Source organism: Arvicanthis niloticus, chromosome 3 (assembly GCF_011762505.2).
Source record: "Arvicanthis niloticus isolate mArvNil1 chromosome 3, mArvNil1.pat.X, whole genome shotgun sequence".
NCBI lineage: Eukaryota > Metazoa > Chordata > Mammalia > Rodentia > Muridae > Arvicanthis > Arvicanthis niloticus.
The window spans coordinates 66,775,386-66,794,563 of NC_047660.1; the positions used below are offsets into that span (position 1 = coordinate 66,775,386).

General features: G+C 44.6%; 1 protein-coding gene across 5 annotated transcripts; it reads right to left on the reverse strand.

Annotated features, from left to right (window-relative positions):
* Positions 1-4,075: 4,075 nt before the first annotated feature.
* On the reverse strand, positions 4,076-18,519 carry LOC117705858 (eosinophil cationic protein-like). 5 transcript variants are annotated; one of them, XM_076931070.1, is made up of 6 exons: positions 18,366-18,519; positions 12,962-13,135; positions 11,151-11,273; positions 5,415-5,461; positions 4,874-4,916; positions 4,076-4,715 (listed from the first exon to the last, which is right to left on the reverse strand). In XM_076931070.1, exons 3-6 carry the CDS (start codon positions 11,182-11,184, stop codon positions 4,243-4,245), a joined length of 597 nt encoding a protein of 198 aa, XP_076787185.1. In that variant the 5' UTR covers positions 11,185-11,273; positions 12,962-13,135; positions 18,366-18,519; the 3' UTR covers positions 4,076-4,242. The 5 variants fall into 5 exon arrangements, with proteins under 5 accessions (XP_076787185.1, XP_076787186.1, XP_034354495.2 ...); XM_076931071.1 differs by lacking the exons at positions 11,151-11,273; positions 18,366-18,519 and having other exon boundaries at positions 12,962-13,247; XM_034498604.2 differs by lacking the exons at positions 11,151-11,273; positions 12,962-13,135; positions 18,366-18,519 and having other exon boundaries at positions 5,415-11,132.
* Between the last annotated feature and the right edge of the window lie 659 nt (positions 18,520-19,178).

Sequence of the window (19,178 nt, forward strand, 5' to 3'; positions counted from 1 at the left end):
AAACCCCATAAGCTACTGTCCAGATTCAGATTGTTGCTTCCCCCAGAGATGGTAGTGTGGGAGAGCATAAGCTGCCCTAACTACAGAGAGAAGAGACCATAAGGAGAAAAGCACCAACACCTGTCTCAGAGACAAGAATGGCCACTTGAATAAACATGAGAAGGAATGCCTCTGTCTCCATTTCCTATGGAATCTGTTAGCTAAAGGTGAGAAGAAGATGGAGCATCAGGATGCTAAGCCACTGTCTTCTCAGATGGATGGGCCACAAAAAGTACAGTTTAAAGGTCCCTTTTTCTAGGTTTTGTCTATGTAAAGGTTAGATACAAAAGAGTGGGGCTTATCATGGACATTTCACTCACTTGTGTAATCAGAATTTGTTTGCCTTCACTCCTCTGCATCTACGACCTTTCTTGCACTTCCTCAACCTGTGTGGCTGTTTCTCTTGTTTCAGACAGTCTCAAGTTCTGCTTTCCGATTCCACATATTCTACTACCCTATTTTATACTTTCCTTAAGACTTCTTCTTCACTTCTCATCTAATTTCATGTCTGCTTACATATAAACACACACACACACACGCACACGCACACGCACACACACCATTTAAAAAAAAATCCATTGAAGTGGAGAGACAGCTCAGCAGTTAAGAACACTGCTCTTCCAGAGGACCTGGGTTTCATTCCTAGTTCCCATGTAGCTAACAATCATCTATAACTCCAGTTCCATGGATTCAACTCCCTCTTCTGCCTTCTGCTGACATCAGGCACGTATATGGTACACAGACATTCATATATGAAAAACACTTATATACATAAAACAAAAATAATCAATTAAAAAAAATCAAAGTTTTGCATATGAGAGAAAATGTGGCATTTGGCATTTGTCTTTCTGAGTCTGGCTTATTTCAGATAACGCGATGATTTTTAATTTTATCCACTTTCCTGCAAATGTTGGGAGGTTGGTTCTAATGCTTTTATTTAATAAGGAATCTGTGTGTCCAAATGCTAAAGGTTCTTGTTCCCAACTGGTTTTTGATCAATCAATAAAGAGCCAACAGTCAGTGGCTGGGGAGAGAGAGAGAGAGAGATAGAGAGAGAGAGAGAGAGAGAGAGAGAGAGAGAGAGAGAGAGAGAGAGAGAGAGAGGCGGGACCTCTAGCTTCCTGGGAGAGGGGACAGATGGGAGAGGAGATGGACGAGAGAGGAGATGTAGATTCACCACGGTAACATGAAAGATGGATCAGATTTAGAGCTGCAGGAGAGAGAGGCAAAAGATTTCAGGTGAGTGGGCACTGGCGGATTCCCCAGTTGGACCAAGGTAGCAGGCAGAGGATTAGAAACACCCAATCATTGAGCTAGTCAAGGCATGTTAAAATTAAGCTAAGGTATGTGTGTGTCTTTCATTTGTGGATCCAAAGAATTCCTTGGGTGGGTGGCTCTTGACCCTTCAGTAGCACAAAGCAGTTAGATAAACTCAGTGCTATATGTCATCATTTCATTTTCCTTTCTGGTTGCATAAAGTTCTGCTGGGCATGTTTGATCCACTGTCTTTATCCATCTGTTGTTGATGCACATCAGGCTGAACCCACTTCCTGACTTTCCAGCACAGATCAGCAGTAAGGATGGCTGAGCAAGTATCTCTGTAGTGTGTCTTCAGGACATAGACCATGCATGCTGGAGCTGGGGAACAGAGTAGGCCTGTCTCCACTTCTTTCTGTTTCCCACAGTGGTTCCACAAGATGGCATTGCCACAAGGGGTGAACACTAGCTCCCCCTTTCCCTTCACCATTGTCCTCAAATTCTTGACAGCATTAGTTTTTGTCACTTGTTTTCTTCATGACAGGCCTGTTGACTGGGAAAAGAAGAAGTTTATGGGAGCCTTAGCTATTAGGAAAATGTAATTAAAACAACCTTGAAGATCTCCGAGTTGGATCCCACCCGGACTACAGAGTGAATGCCAGGATAGCCAGGAATACATAGAGAACCTGTCTCAAAAACAAAACAACAAACGCCCTCAAAACAAACAAAATAGCCCACCCCACCCAACAGCTTAAAAGTCCATCTCACCCAGGTCACTGTGGCTAGCATCAAGAAAACACTGACCACAAGTGCTGGCAAGGATCCAGGGAAAGCCTAAGTCCTGTTCCCTACTGGCAGGAGTGTGAGCTGGAGTGGCCTCATGGAAATCTGTGTGGCAGTTTCTCCACAACCTACCATCTGATCCAGCAATACCACTGTCTAGCATGTGCCCATTCATCACAGATGACTAGAGGGTGAATATGGTACTCATTTGCACAATGGAGTTCCATTCAGGTGGAAAGAAGTCAACTAGCCTCAGATTCACAGTGTAGCCCAGGCTGGCTTCAGACTCCCCACCCTCTTGTCTCTACCTCAACACACTGGGATTATGGGATGCTCTGTCTATGCAGTGCCAGGAACTGAACCCAGGATTCTGTACATGGTAAGCAAGCACTGCCAACTGAACTACACTGTCAGCCCCTGCATGCCTGTTGTAAATCTGGACGATCATGCCTGCTCTACTCTATTGCATGGATCCATGTCTTATTAGGCTTAGAGAGTAAGTTCCTGATTGCAACCCACACTTCCAGTCCTGCCTCCCAGTACTCACATTCTGCACAACAGAGTGGTGATCTTAGGTTGTATCCACCTCTGATTAACGCACTTCCTGTGAGCACTGCTGGGAAATCATTCCTTCTTAACCTCCCTAAGCCAGGGTCTGAACTTCAGGGATTCCTGTCCTTTACACAGTTGGTTCTGTCTGAAGGCCTGGGAGACCTGTCTACACAAAACACACACGGGTTCCCCTTTGTGTTACTACTCTTTCTGTGCCCTGCATACTCTGGAGGAAGTTTGACTTCTGAATTTCCTGCTGTTTAAGTTCTGCTGGTAATCAGATAATTTAGCACACATTAAGAGCTGTGTTCCCAGTTTGTTAATTTTGCTATGGTTGATGATAAATTTAACAGTGGCCTACTGTGAGAGTTAAGGTAAACTTAAGAACCATACCAGACTTGAAAGATTCTTGAGCAGACAAAAACTTGTTTCTTACCAGGTATTAAAAATAGCCTTAGCCAACAAAAATTTAGAGTAAAAATTAAAAAGTTTTTTGTGAGTTCAAAACCAGCCTGCTCTATATTGTAAGTTCCAGGAAAGCAAGAGTGAGGCCTTCAGGCTGTACCCAATTTCACCAGAGTCAGTGGATTATGTTAACCCATAAAGTTCTCCAAACTTAGCATTCATATTTAAAGTGCAGATTCCACACACCAACCTGGAGGAGCAGATTCTGTATTCACTGCTCCAGAAGAGTGGCTTTCCTTTAACCCTGACTGTGGTCCACTTAAAGCAAGAAGTACCACCATTGTCCAGTGATGGCAAGAACCCAAGTATTCCATCTAGGGCACCAGAAAGGAACAGCAAAATGAAAGCTGGTAACCAGACTGAAAGACAGAGGTATGGAACTGAGGGTGTCACTTCTCTACTCCATTCTGCATCTGACAGTGCATGAAGGCTCACTGCCACATCTGGTGATGCTTGGCTCCCCCAAGTCCTTAAAGGGATGGCACCTTCCTGTCTGACACTGATTCCTGACTATAGTTCTGTCCTCAGGAGTCAGGTCAGGACCTCTCATTATTTATCTCTTTTCTGTGTGAATTCCAGTTCCCCTATCTTGGAATCTGTTTTTCCTGGTTTGCATTGAATGGTCTCAAAAGTGAGTCCTGAGGACAGCTATACAGGGAGAGGGTGAGGGACAGCCTCACTGAGATCCCAATTCCCTGGGCTCCTCTCCCAGCCACTTCTTTCCCACAGAGAAACTTTAGGAAAGATGTCCTGTAGGAACGTTCTGGAAAGATTTCCATCTGTCCTCAGATTCATATGTTTCCAGGGTAATGGAAATTACCTGGGTAGATGCTTTAATTGGTATGAGGACTTGCCTCAACACACACACACACAGACACACACACACACACACACACACACACACACAAATTCTTTTTGTGTGTGTCTCTCCCCTTTCCTCTCTTCCCATCCCTGTCAGACACAGAGATACTCAGAAATCTAGATGAGTATGCAAAGGTGTTTATTGACTATTAAAGATCTCTTCAGAGTCAGGGACAGGTTTCACGAGGACAGGTGCTGATGCGCAGGGCAGAGAGGAATTGGTTCTTCACTACTATGATCTTGGCAGTAGCAGATGAGTGAAGGTACCAAGTGCTGGCACTGGAGCTAAAATGTGCCATCCAAGTGAACCGGAACCACTGGATAGATGGGACTGTCCTGTGCAGTTCTGTTGTCACAGGCAACTGTGTAGAACTTCACTGCTCTTGTGGTTTGGTATCTGCATAGGGTATAATTCCTTGATGGAAATGTGAGGTTACAGAACATTATAGGTACTTGAGATGTACTATTATGACAATTTGTAGCTCTCTGGTTTTTGCAGGTGCCATTTGGATTGCCACACACATGAACCACATCAGCAAAAGTTGTATTAAGAAAAGTATTGATGTTTTTACATCTTTTTTTATAACTGTTAACCATCAGCATTGCAGGATTACATTGGCGGTAGGCACTATTATAGATGTGCTGAATTGCAAACCACTGGGAAGGGGTTGGTGGCTGGCATGAGGCAAGCAGTAGGACAAGTCCCAGCAGCAGCAGGAGACAAAGTCGGGACTCAAGCATCTTCAGACCCATGTTTCCTGTGAGAACAGAAGAGAAGTGACTACTCCCACCCTAGTTCAGTTTTCCCTATCTCTTCCTGAAGGCCCTCTGCTGTCACTGTGGTCCACTGTGTCACTTCTGGACTCTGCCACATCACTGCCCCTCCTGTCCCAGGCTTAGACAGTCAGTGTCTTACCCAGTCTGAGTTGTAGCTCCTGTGGAACTGAGCACTGGTTGTCCTGGAAATCAGAGATAATGGGTGAGGTCCACTTGGGTCCAAATATAGAGAGAGGAGTCTCTGTGGGTGGAGCTGGTGGCTCAGAGACTTCATCATGAGAACCCACAGATTGGTACATTGCCTGCTTGTGCAACCAGCCTTCTGTTTCTTCACTTGGCCAAGCCATGGTGCTGCTGGCTCCATTGTAAGAAATCAAATTCTAAGTCCTCTTGTGCAGGGCAGTTTGAAGTCTGAATCTGAACTACATATAGAAATCTTTGTATTTCGTGTTAATTGTCTGCAGACTTCATAACTGTGGACAGACCAAGATTCCTAGCCTGGCTACACACTTAGAAACAAAGCCTTGGAAAGCCAGAATCATAAGAGATATTTACATTACCGTCTTTCACCTTTAAAATTATATGATGTTGGGGTGTGTGGCGATGGCTCAGTGGTTAAGAGCACTTATGCTCTCCCAGGGGACCCAAGTTTTGTTTCATTACCTATGCTGGTGACTTACCACTGCCTGAACTCCATTCCAGGGCATCTGATGTCTTCTAATAGCATCTGTTGGCATGTTCATACACATGAACACAGACACACAGAGACACATAAGTAAAAATAAGTCTTAGGGATTGGTGGGACATCAGTGCTTAAGAGAACTTCCCCTCTGCCAGATCCCTTCCCTTCAAGAGGAGCCCAGTTTGTCACCCAGAGGCCACAACTGCAGATAACTCCAGCTCCAGGAAAATTGGACACCGGTTTGTTTTTTGTTAGTTCCGGTACATGCATGGCACATATGAATGCAGACACATGTGAAAGTTACAAAATAAACTTTAAAATCTGTATCCAGAAACAGTAACAAAAAACTCTACACACGGCACACTGCATAGTATTTTCATGATTGTTTCCTGTATAAGATTCCTGTCTACATTTCCAGCTATGCACATTTGCTCCAGAACTAGTACTAATGGTCTGTTTTACACCATGCTCCCGCAGGAGAACACCACTTTATCTAAGATGCTGGACTTACTACAAGCCAATGTTATAAAAGAGACACTAATACACTAACCATAAAAAGAATTTTGCTTTCTCTTCTTCTTTGTGCTGGGGTTTGAACCCAGGGCTTTGTGCACTCTAGAGAAATGATCTGCCACTGAGCTACACCCCAGGGTCACACAGATAAGAGTTTTGGCGTCATCAGATTAAATGCTTCTCTATGTTTTTTGTTATCAAAACCTCCCTTGCCTTCCAATCCAGTGACACATCTCCAGACCTGCTCACACTTCTGTTGTGAAGGACAGGCAGAGTTATATCCTAGTATTAAGTACTTTGTGTTTTTTTCCCAAACTTGATGAATATCATAAGATATTGTCTAAAGAAATACTTCATCATATGACCTATAAGTCACAATGAGTATTTTGCTGTCCCAATTGATAGATGTCTTTTTGGGCAGATTCCATCTGTGATAGATTATGTACAAAGCTTAGAATTTCTTCAATCTGGGCGGTGGTGGCACACGCCTTTAATCCCAGCACTTGGGAGGCTGAGGCAGGCAGATTTCTTAGTTCGAACCCAGCCTGGTCTACAGAGTGAGTTCCAGGTCAGCCAGGGTTATACAGAGAAACCCTGTCTCGAAAAAAAAAAAAAAAAGGAATTTCTTCAACCCCAGATCTCTTGCAATGACTACTATTGACCTATTGACTGACAGATGCCCAGTGTCAGCATAGTGTTTGACACAGCTCTGCCAAGTGCTCAGGCTGTCTACGGAAATGACAGTGCACAGCATTTATAAAATTGTCACAGTAGCCTGTGTTTTAGGGACTGATCTTTGGGGGTGCTAAGAAACATTGAGACAGGGTATCACTCTGTAGTTTGGCATTGGTTTCAACTTGCTTAGAAACCCAGATTGGATTCAATTTTCCTCTCCTTCCTCCTTAGGCTGAAAGTTCTAGGGTCCCAGACTTGCACTTCCACACTAAGCTTCTGAGCCAGCTTGTAAGCAGCCTGTGCTGCTGTGAGTGGATGCTCAGCTTGAGGAATTAAGACTCAGGAGGCAGAAGCTAGGATGCTGTGGGCGTGCCCTGGGTGGATGGTTTGGGACCTGGTGCCCTTTCCTGCCCTCCTTTCTTCTGCCATGACCTTGAGCGGCTCTGCTTTAGCACATGCCTCCCATTGTGGGCTTTTCTCTACCACAGACCCCAGACAAGACAGCCAACTGACTGGATGATGTATCTGACACTGGAATCAAATGAATCTCTGTTTCTCTCAAACCATGGATTTGTCTCAGGTATTTATCAAGCATTGGGAAGCTGAATTGGAGTGTGATGCAAGTAAATTTAACTCTGATTTATTTACAAAAGCTCAAAGTATATTTGGTACAGGGGCTCTAAGGTCTTCTCCTTCATGATATGGGACCTTCTGTGTATCTCTTTGTTAGGCTAATGAACAAAAGCAGATCTTGAACCTTTTGATCAGGTTTCTGCAGTTACACAGGAACTGCAGAGAGACCTCCCACACAGACAGGCTCTGGGTTGGTTGAGTCTGTGAAGGGGCCTGCAACTCCTTTGCACACTCAGGATTCTGCAGAGACTCAGGTGTGTAACTTCAGGTGGACACTGTGCAACTCTACCTCCCCTGCCACTGCAGACTTGCTGTGTGTGAGTGGAGACACCTTGTTGCCTTGTTGCCTGGTCTGGTCCAGCATGTCTTCATTCCAGGAGCCATGATGGGCAGCACTAAATATGTTCTCGGTGTACTCAAAGAGGGGTGCCTGTCACGCCTCACGTCTTGGTTTCATGTAAAATGGATGGTGTGATACTCTGGCCTCAGCCCCTTTGGTTGGGATTTTAATTGAAATTACTTAATTGACTCTGTAGGTCAGTGTGAAAAAAGCAACTCCATGCAACTAAGCATTGAACCTTCCATTTTTCCAGAGGCAGAATTGTTGGGGTCCAGATGGTCTGTGGTTCCTTTCTCAAGCGCTCACCCACATGTGGTTCCCTGACTGAGGGAATCTGCAGGTACAATATCTGTATCCTGGGAGGTTGTCCTCCAGGGCACAGCAAGATCACAAAGGTCAGGAAGGCAGAAGGAAAAACTCAGAGAAGGGGACAAAGATGCTGTTTGCTCAAGCTCTGCTTGCAGTGAGTGTCTAGTGACTGGATAGAAGGTGCGTCACCAGCAGTGGGTGAATCAAAGTTGTTCTTTCATGTGGAGATATCAGTGTCTGCCTCTGACTATAGTTACCCCTTCCCTGGACCCTGTGGTACCCACAGCTGTGCCACTGAGGGCTCAAGTGATGCATAACCTTGTGTTTCTAGTCATATTCTCTCCTAGGCCTCATGATGCTCCTCATAAAGTCACCTCACAGGTTTGTTTGCTGATAGTGTAACAGGGCCCTGATCTTAGGAGGCCTCCAGCTCTTAGCATAACTGAGTCCATGAAGGAAGCACCATTCAGGCTGTGAAAGTCCACATGAAGTGCCACCTGCCAAATATAAAAGAAGAAGAAGAAGAAGAAGAAGAAGAAGAAGAAGGAGGAGGAGGAGGAGGAGGAGGAGGAGGAGGAGGAGGAGAAGAAGAAGAAGAAGAAGAAGAAGAAGAAGAAGAAGAAGAAGAAGAAGAAGAAGAAGAAGAAGACCAACACCATCAATGTCCATAGTTACTTATGGGAAAGTCTCTGTCTTAGGGTTGTATTGTTGTGAAGAGAAACCTTGACCAAATCAACTCTTATAAAGGCAAATATTTATTTCAGGCTGGCTTACAGTTTCAGAGGTTTACTCCATCATCATCATGGAGGGAAGCATGGTAGTACACCAGAAGACATGGTGAAGGAGTTTCCAAATAGGAATGTGTTAATAAGAGAATATACATGTATAGTCCATGATATTCCCACTAATAAGGGCATACACACTCATAGTCCATGGAATTGTAATACATTACAGACCCTCAGTAACAATGGTTGTTTTGTCCAGTTGTTGTGGGGTAGACTAGTTAGATCAGAGAAGACTAGGATACTGATTTAAGCCAATAGAAAGTCTTTATTAACTTTCCAGCAACTGCACTTGGAGTTCAATGTCCCTGTGAGGTCCTGAGCCTTTCTCTGGGTAAGCTTTTAAGACAAAAAAAAAAAAAAGAAAAGAAAGAAACGAAAGAAAAGAAAATATCATCACGTGTGAGTTATAAGTGAATATTAGTCATAAAGTCCAGTATACCCATGCTACAATCCACAGACCCAAAGATGCTAAAGAACAAGGAGGGCCAAGGGGAGATGCTTGGATCTTTCTCAGAAGGAAAAATAAAATAGATCCTGGAAGTGGATACTAGGAGGGAAGTGGGTGAGAAAGAGGTTGTGTGGAGAGGAGGGGAAGATGAAGATGTAGGGAGAGTAGGGGAGAGAGAAGGGAAGTCAGCAGGCCAGGGTAGGGGCAATCTCTAGGACATGCCAGAGACCTGCAATTGGAGAGAAGTCCCAGAGGGTCTATGGTGGCAAGACTCCTAGCAGTGGGAAATATGGATCCTGAAGTGGCCATTTCCTGTATCTAGGCAGGACTCCCAATGGAGGAATAAGTACAGCAATCCACCCACAAAACCTTCAACCCAATATGTATCTGCCTGCAATATGTACAGATATACATATTATAATATGTATTTGTACATATACACATATGTACAAAGATAGAGCAGAGACAGAGAAAATGGCCAACCAATAACTGCTCCAAATTGAGACCCATCCCATGGTCAAGAACCAATCCCTGACACTATTAATGATATTCTGTCATGTTTGCAGATAGGAACCTGACATAACTGTCCTCTGAGAGGCTCTACCTAGCAGCCAATGGAAAGAGATGCAGAGACCCATAGCCAAACATTAGATGGAGCTTGGGGAGTCTTGTAGAAGAGTTGAGTGAAGGACTGGGGAACCCAAAAAAGACAGGGACTCGCCAGGAAGACCAACAGAGTCCACTAACTTGGACCCTGGGATGCCCCCAGAGACTGAATCAACCAAAGAGTGAACATGGGCTGGACCTAGTCCATCTGCACATATGTAGAAGATAACAACTTGGTCTTGATGCAGGTCCCCAAGTACAGGAGTGGGGGCTGTCCCTAAATCTGTTGCCTGCCTGCTGGTGGATCCTGTTCCCCTAAATGGACCTCCTTAACTGGCCTCAGTAGGAAAGGGTGCACCTAGTCCTGCAGCAACTTGATGTGCCAGGGAAAGGGGGGAGAGAAGAAAAGTGATATGTAGAGGGGGGCACCCCCTTCTCAAAGGAGAAGGGGAGGGTGTAATGGGGAGAGGATCAACAGGAGTGGGTACTGGGGGGAGGAGGACTGCTATTGGGAGGTAAGGTGAATAAATAAATAACTTTAATAGAAATCAAAATTAAAATAAATTCTTAGTTGACATTCTTCAGTTAACAAGAACAGTTAGCCAAATGTGAAACTACAGAGCCAAAAAGGAAGCTTAGTGCATTTAGAGACTTCCCCAGAACTATGGACTTTGATGGATTGGTCTTAGTTTTTGTTCTGGGACTTGGTGCTGTCTATGTGCTGAGTTTTATGGCCTGGATGGTATTTCAGTCGTTCATGCTAAGGTCTGGGGCCAGCCAAGTTCTGGCATCCTGTTCCACAATGACCTTTTCATTCTTGTGTGAAGACAATAGAAAAACCATCCTTAGATCACTAATGTGTTTAATTAGCATTCTGGTTACCTTTAACAAGACAAGTACTGTGCTGCAGTGTATACATATTTTTGGAAAGACTGCCCCACACACAACTTGCTTCAGATAATATCGATGGATTACATGGCAAGCACTGTGTAATAAATCTATAAAATAATTCTTGAATGAGGATGTTGTCTATTAACCAGAAGCAGTAATGGTGATATCAGTATGAGTGTCATTATGGATCACAATGGGGAATATAGGGAGAGGGATGTAGCTCTATTGGTCCTTGCCAGGTATGCACAATCTCCAGCATCACACCAAACTGACTGTGGTGGGCTACACCTGTAGCCCCAGGACTCAGGAGGTTGAGGCAAAAGAATCCGACGTTCAGGGACACTCTCAACTATTCTTGCTTACACGCTGACTTCCAGGCCAATCTGGGCTGAAAGTGAGAGTGAACCAGTGGATACTTGAAAGGGAGAAAGAATACTTCTTAAATTGGTTCTGAGTTGAATTTTTTTTTCCTAAGAAGAGATAGCCCTTAGTCTTACAACTGTCAGGTAGCCAAGAAAAGCCCACTATTCTCACCAAAATAAGTAAGGACACCAACAGAAAAAATCATCTTATCTTTGTCACCAAAAGATCAAAAGATCAGGACTTCCCTGTGGCATTGTATCTGTAGATGGTATGAGGACAAATCTCTTAGCAAACCTGAAAAGATAAAAGGCAAATACAAGATATATGTATGTATGTATATATATATATATATCAGATTACCAGATAACTGTGCTGGCCTAAGAAGGATTTGAAGGTCACAGCGGTGCATTACCAGGAAAACTAGGCAAACTAACACACTCCACCAATCACAGTTGAGAAGGAGTTCCCTAACTTTGATAAAAGCCATGTAGAAAGGCTATGGCAAGCAACTGAGTTTTCTGGAGATGGCCCACTGTTTTGCATGGCTGCCATGGATGTGCTCTGTGAGACCAGGACCCCAGTGACTTCATCCAGGATCTACTCTCACTTCCCTTTGCCTTTTCACTCCTTTCACTTTTCACTATGCCTTTCCTACCACTATTACATAGCCTAATGATTCCTGGACAGACCTGCAGATCAATATGAAGATGTACTTTCATATAGTAATACTGTTTAGATGAATTAATGACTTAATAGAATTCCTGATTTGATTCAAATAATTTTAAGAAGAAAGTGTTAGGAGATGGTTTTAGTTGTTTTGCCAGAAAGGTAAAAATAAAATCAGAGTCAAGAATAGAATGTGCCCCCTCCTCATAGAATAGTAGGTAAAGGCTGCATAATAAAGAGTAAAATGAGCTTTCATAAACTGCACTAAGAGGAGAAGTAGGCTTGAACAAAATAATGATCAAGGAAAGACATTCATTCAAGGTCAGATCCAAGGATGAAACCACAGGTATATCCATGATAAAGCAAGACCTTGTAAAACTGTTGCTTTAAACTTATAATGAGCTTATAGAATGGAATTGCTTTGAACTTACTATCAATATTCATTTTGTATAATATTTTATGTGTGAGGTAATTTTAATAAGAACTTTTGTCTAAGAAGCTATAAAAAGGTTGAGAGAAAACATAAAGTGTGGTTGTTGGGGCTGTGCTCCATTTACCAAATGTATGTGTGTAGTATATATGTATATGTATATACAATATATATGTTTGTCTACATTCATGTACACATATACATATGTAGATATATATGGATGTATATAAGTATGCATGTGCACTTGTAAAACTGATGAAACATGTGGTTGGGCCTGCCCAAACATGTGTGTGTGTGTGTGTGTGTGACCTTCTCTCTATCCTTTTCTTTTTAGACAGCCACTTCAGAGTTAAAAGAGTTCAGAGTTTCTCTTGGGCATTCCTGCCAGCCCCAAATAGTTAAGTTTTGCTCCCATGAGCCCTAACAGTGCTGACCCTGTAAATTGCCTGCTGCTATCAGAGGCAGGGGGTGGGGTACCAGCTGCTAGCAGGGGCAGTGGGGTGGGGATTTCGGCTGCTATCAGCACCGACCGCAATGGCTATTGCCATTCCTTGCTGCCTTCCTCCCTTTCCCTGGGTGTCAAACTAGCATTCAACATAACTTCTATAGTAATTACTTCACCTACCTAAGGTAGACACTAGAATGCTAAATGGGGAGTGGCCATGCCCTATGTTACATCAGAATAGAAAACTAAGCAAGCCACTTCAGCAGACAGAGGTGTCAGGTTTCAAAATTATAGCTGAAGCTGAAGGGGCAGTTTAAAGGCAATACTCTGAAGTGAGGGTATCAAACCTTCCCATGTAGCCTATTTAGACAGTACCGAGTCCCAAAAGGAAGAATAAATAGATCCAGGAATGAAGGAGTAGAAGCAGTTTGGCCCACTTACCAGCTGCCACGCTGTGGCTACAAGAACTTCATTCCGGGGAGAATCTTGGTTAGATTCTTGATTCTTGATATCAGAAAAGGTCTTTCCGGTGCAGCCAAACTGGAAAGCTTGTCACATCAGCAAACACTCGCAACCTACTCTTCCTCTGCCTTTGTACAGTGCCGCAGTGTAAATCTGAGGGGAGAAAGATCAATACTAAAATGTCTGTGTTCACAATGGCAATAATAAGCACAGAAATCTCTTCTTTGGAAGTTAGACCGTGTTTATGCTTCAGTTCTGTACTCCTTGAGGGCTGGAACCAGGTGACGGCGCGCCCCCTGCCGGCCAATGCAGCAATTCCCGGGAGGTGGAGTGGCCTGGCTCTGTTACTGTGCCAGGCTGGACACAAAAGGATTTGTATGTGGGGCGGGGACACAAAAGCAGAAGAAGGTAGGGCAGAAAGACCCTGAGATCAGAACACAGACAAGCAGGACCAGAGCGGGAGTGGAGCTGGAGTAGCTCCTGGGCATTCCCAGGAACATCTTTCTTGAGCATGTTATTTGAAGCAGGCTGACACCTTTGGCTTGGAACCCCGATAAAAAGTCGAGGAAGAAGGAAACTCTTTCCTTCCTGCTTGTCCTCACCCTTACTGGCAAGTTCTTCTACCCTGGTGCTAAAACATTTCTTTGACACTCTAAGAATCAACTTCTTCCAGTTTCTAATGTAGGCCGACAGCCGGCTGCTCTCCAGGAATATTCCCAGGCTCCAGCTCAGATTGGGGCTGTTAAGACTGTTGTGTTTTAGAAAAAAGAGAGCAGGATAAGTTTGTAGAGCCAGGTGCGGTGTGGTGGGAGGGGTAGTCTCTGTGGGCCCATGCTGAAGTATCCTTCCCCCTGAGGTACCAGCCATACAACGAGTATGGAGCAGAATAGAGTTTATTCAGGGAATGGGAAGGGGAGTTGAGAAGGGAGTAGAGACAGAGAAAGACAGACAGAAAGACAGAGAGAGAGGAGGGAGGGAGAGAGGGAAGAGAGAGGGAAAGGGAGAGGGAGAGAGAGAAACAGAGAGACAGAGATGGAGAAGAGGAGAGGCCAGGCAGGAACATGTGAAGAGAGACAAGAAGGGGAAGGGGAGAGGAAAAAGGGGTCAGGGAGAGGAGAGAGTCAGAAAGAATAAGAGATTGAGGAGGGGGCAAGCAGCCCCTTTTATAGTAAACCAGGCCTACCTGGCTATTGCCAGATAACTGCTGGGTGGAGCCTAGAAGGAATGCTAACAGACATCCAGGCTTGTGGACTGAGCATCTCTCGGATTCTCTGCCTCTCCAGTGTAAGATAGCCATTTGTTGAAATACCCAGACTATCGTACACTGTAAGCCAATAACTCCTCTGTGTGTGTACGTGTGTGTGTGTCCTTTAGAGAACACTACGAGGACATGTAGAAACTAATTTATCCACACATGGACTAATGCAATCAACAGATGCATAACTAGAGACCACACGACAGAGACCACTAGCGTTGAGGATTAGAGATGAGGGGTAACGGGCTGGAGGCCGGACTCAAACTCAGTATCCTGAGATACTGTCAGAGGGAGACTGAGAAAGAGACTGTTTCTTATAGGCTTTAGCTTTTTGAACATTTGTCATTATCTCCTTCATAAATCCTTCCTAACACATTGACGTGAGAGCTAAGACTGCTTGCTTCTCCTTAATCAGCTCTCCCAGTCGACAAGTTGCCAGAGTGGTCTCAGGCTGTCCCATGGGGCAATGTCCAAGTTCTCTGCATCTTGAACAACAGATTGAGAAAGATGCTTGTTCCTATGCGATCAGGATTCCTTTTTACAGGTCTCCCAAATAAAGGAATTTTTAACTATGCTTAGAAGAAAGCTTATTTTACTAGAATTTAGAAGAAAAAATCACAGAGAAGGCAGGCCAGCTGGCCATCCCAGCAGCCACTGAGAGGGAAACAGAGAAGACAAGAAAGTCTTGCCTTTTAAGTATGAGGCAGCAGCGTATGCCAGCAAGCATCTGTAGAAAACAGTGTCCAGACAGAGAGAGAAAGCTCTGGTGTGTGGGGGGTGCTTAGGACTTTGGTCAGTATCCAAAGGAAAAGTTATGTTTTTTTAGTTGAAACTCGGGAGAGCAGGCAGGCTCCCAAGTGGGGATGTGTAAGTAACTGCCTTGAATTATCATTAAGGGATAGTTATCTTTCCCATCGCCATAGTGTATCTTCAGGTGACTCAGCTTCCTAAGGAACAGTCTCTGTTGTAACTTAGAAAACAGAGCAAGTTCACAGAAAGCCCTGACCTTCGGGTGATCTGAGCCTTGGAGCCACAGGCAGCCATGATTGGGCCTTGAAATGGGAGGCTGTGAGCAGCACACCATGGCCATAGGCAGCCAAGAAGAGGGCCTGGGGGTAAGGGAGGAGATGGAACTTTTCCTTCAGTTCCAGAGGACAAGGGGAGCATCTGATCTTTGGAGCAGATCCAAGGGTCAAGTCTCAACCCAGAGCTAGAGGAAAAATTCAGATTCCATTTTTTTTTTTTTGAACCAGCTTTTCCTTAATGGGCCTGAAAAAGCCCATTATGGCTAATGGGTGGCAGAGTCCAAAAGTAATTATTACAGTAAGGCAATTCCAAGCCTGCGAATGCCTATCTACACACCTAACACTCATCTAGTTCTACACTGTAGCCACAGTGTCTTGGTTGACAGAAGATGAAACATCACTTAAATAAAATCTCTGGAAGTGAAATCTCTGCAGTGATCGAGGTGGCTTGCCTTCACCTGTCTCCATCTGGGTTCTTGTCCCGTCCTCCTCTAAGGATGGAATGGAGAAAAATCAAACACTGCAAGTGGCATGTGCTTAACTGTCAGTTGAGAATTAACCACCTTAACTGGGATCAAACAACTTAAAACAGATCACCACACGGGATTTAAATGACCCATCAGGGTAAGTCTCTGCAGCTGGAAGAAGCTGAGTTCCAGTCCACAGCTGAAGTCCAGAGTCTTCGATGCCCTCTTCCTGCAGCTTCTACACAGTCCTGGAGGATGACTTGAGAGAACACCCTATCCAGGATGGAAGCCTTAGAAGAGGGAGCTCCAGCTGTCTGTCCCACTGAGCCTGGAAGGCACTCTTTGTTCTCCAACAAATGACAGCTGGACCTGTAGTCTTCAGGCTTCTTCCTCTGCAGAAAGCAGGAGTTGGCAGGGAGTAAGAGGCAGAGATGGGCTTCAAGATCTTTCTTTGTTTCATTTCTGTTGGATTTTGTTTTATCACATTTTATGTTCTGAGTTCCAGGCCTAGACCACCTGGACTCCAGTGGGCTCACTGTGGTGTGCAAATAAGTTTTTTTTTGTTTTTGTTTTTTTTGTTTTTTTTTTAATGAAACAAATCAGAAAAGAGCTGTGGAGTCTCCTCTGGAAGAACACTGACTCCACCACAGTTACTGAAAGTTCACTGTCAGGTCAGCTGATCGAGTGGCAGGTCTGTGTCTCACAGGTAGGGGAATTGGTAAGAAAGTTTCTGTACAGACTGAAGAGATGGCTCAGCTTTGAAAGGCACTCCTTGCTCCTCTCAAGGACCCAGGTTTGAGTCCCCTGCATCCACATGACAACAGTCAGAAACTCCAAAGAGATCTATCACCCTCTTCTGGCCTTTATGGACACTACATATGCGGTGCACAGATGCAGGCAAAATACCCATATATATAAACATGCCTCCCTACACATATATAAATATGCATGTATGTGTATACATACATACATATATACATATTTTTAAAGTTTCTGTCTGTTCTAGTTGACAGGTAACTTTTGCAAGACTTCCCTGCTTCCTTCCTCTGGGGGATTTAAAATGGGTGGGTGGGTGAATCTACTGGTTAGTTCCTTTAGCCAACACCCTTTGTGGTGACATTCCTCTGACACTTGAGCAGAGCACTTGTCAGAAAACTCAGTGTGAGATTGGTGATAGAGGGGGCACCTGCCACTAACTTAACAAACAAGCCTTGCACCGTCAGCACTCGTGGAGGCCCACACCCTGCTGGCCCTGCTACAAAGACAGGAACAATGTCACAGCGTCCCTTTCCTGGGGACCACGCAGGACACAGCACCCAAATAAATGTTTTCCTTTATAAGAGTGGACATGGACATGGTGTCTCTTCACAACAATACAACCCTAAGACAGAGACTTTCCCATAACTATGGACATTGATGGATTAGGTCTTTGTTTTCATTTTTAGCAGGTGGAGCTATCTGCATGCTGAGTTTTACAGCCTGAATGGTGCTTCCTTCATGGACTCAGTTATGCTAAGAGCTGGAGGCCTCCTAAGATCAGGGCCCTGTTACACTATCAGCAAACAAACCTGTGAGGTGACTTTATGAGGAGCATCATGAGTCCTAGGAGAGAATATTCCTAGAATCACAAGGTTATGCATCATTTGAGCCCTCAGTACCACAGGGACCTGGGAAGGGGTAACTATAGTCAGAGGCAGACACTGATGTCTCCTCATGAAAGAACAACTTTGATTCACCCACTGCTGTTGACGCACCTTCTATCCAGTCACTAGACACTCGCTGCAAGCAGAGCTTGAGCAAACAGCATCTTTGTCCCCTTCTCTGAGTTTTTCCTTCTGCCTTCCTGACCTTTGTGATCTTGCTGTGCCCTGGAGGACAACCTCCCAGGATACAGATATTGTACCTGCAGATTCCCTCAGTCAGGGAACCACATGTGGGTGAGCGCTTGAGAAAGGAACCACAGACCATCTGGACCCCAACAATTCTGCCTCTGGAAAAATGGAAGGTTCAATGCTTAGTTGCATGGAGTTGCTTTTTTCACACTGACCTACAGAGTCAATTAAGTAATTTCAATTAAAATCCCAACCAAAGGGGCTGAGGCCAGAGTATCACACCATCCATTTTACATGAAACCAAGACGTGAGGCGTGACAGGCACCCCTCTTTGAGTACACCGAGAACATATTTAGTGCTGCCCATCATGGCTCCTGGAATGAAGACATGCTGGACCAGACCAGGCAACAAGGCAACAAGGTGTCTCCACTCACACACAGCAAGTCTGCAGTGGCAGGGGAGGTAGAGTTGCACAGTGTCCACCTGAAGTTACACACCTGAGTCTCTGCAGAATCCTGAGTGTGCAAAGGAGTTGCAGGCCCCTTCACAGACTCAACCAACCCAGAGCCTGTCTGTGTGGGAGGTCTCTCTGCAGTTCCTGTGTAACTGCAGAAACCTGATCAAAAGGTTCAAGATCTGCTTTTGTTCATTAGCCTAACAAAGAGATACACAGAAGGTCCCATATCATGAAGGAGAAGACCTTAGAGCCCCTGTACCAAATATACTTTGAGCTTTTGTAAATAAATCAGAGTTAAATTTACTTGCATCACACTCCAATTCAGCTTCCCAATGCTTGATAAATACCTGAGACAAATCCATGGTTTGAGAGAAACAGAGATTCATTTGATTCCAGTGTCAGATACATCATCCAGTCAGTTGGCTGTCTTGTCTGGGGTCTGTGGTAGAGAAAAGCCCACAATGGGAGGCATGTGCTAAAGCAGAGCCGCTCAAGGTCACGGCAGAAGAAAGGAGGGCAGGAAAGGGCACCAGGTCCCAAAACATCCATCCAGGGCACGCCCACAGCATCCTAGCTTCTGCCTCCTGATTCTTACTTCCTCAAGCTGAGCATCCACTCACAGCAGCACAGGCTGCTTACAAGCTGGCTCAGAAGCTTGGTGTGGAAGTGCAAGTCTGGGACCCTAGAACTTCCAGCCTAAGGAGGAAGGAGAGGAAATTGAATCCAATCTGGGTTTCTAAGCAAGTTGAAACCAATGCCAAACTACAGAGTGACACCCTGTCTCAATGTTTCTTAGCACCCCCAAAGATCAGTCCCTAAAACACAGGCTACTGTGACAATTTTATAAATGCTGTGTACTGTCATTTCCGTAGACAGCCTGAGCACTTGGCAGAGCTGTGTCAAACACTATGCTGACACTGGGCATCTGTCAGTCAATAGATCAATAGTAGTCATTGCAAGAGGATCCTGGGGTTGAAGAAGTTCTAAGCTTTGGACATAATCTATCACAGATGGAATCTGCACAAAAATACATCAATCAATTGAGACAGCAAAATACTCATTGTGACTTATAGGTCATGTGAAGAAGTATTTTTTGAGACAATACATTATAGTATTCATCAAGTTTGGAAAAAAAAAAACACAAAGTACTTACTACTAGG

Coding starts and splice junctions, on each gene's coding strand:
- LOC117705858 (XM_076931069.1), bottom strand. CDS start 5,081: ATGGCTTGGCCAAGTGAAGAAACAGAAGGCTGGTTGCACAAGCAGGCA. Junction 4,716..4,873: donor GGAGCTACAACTCAGACTGG/GTAAGACACTGA, acceptor CTGTTCTCACAG/GAAACATGGGTCTGAAGATG.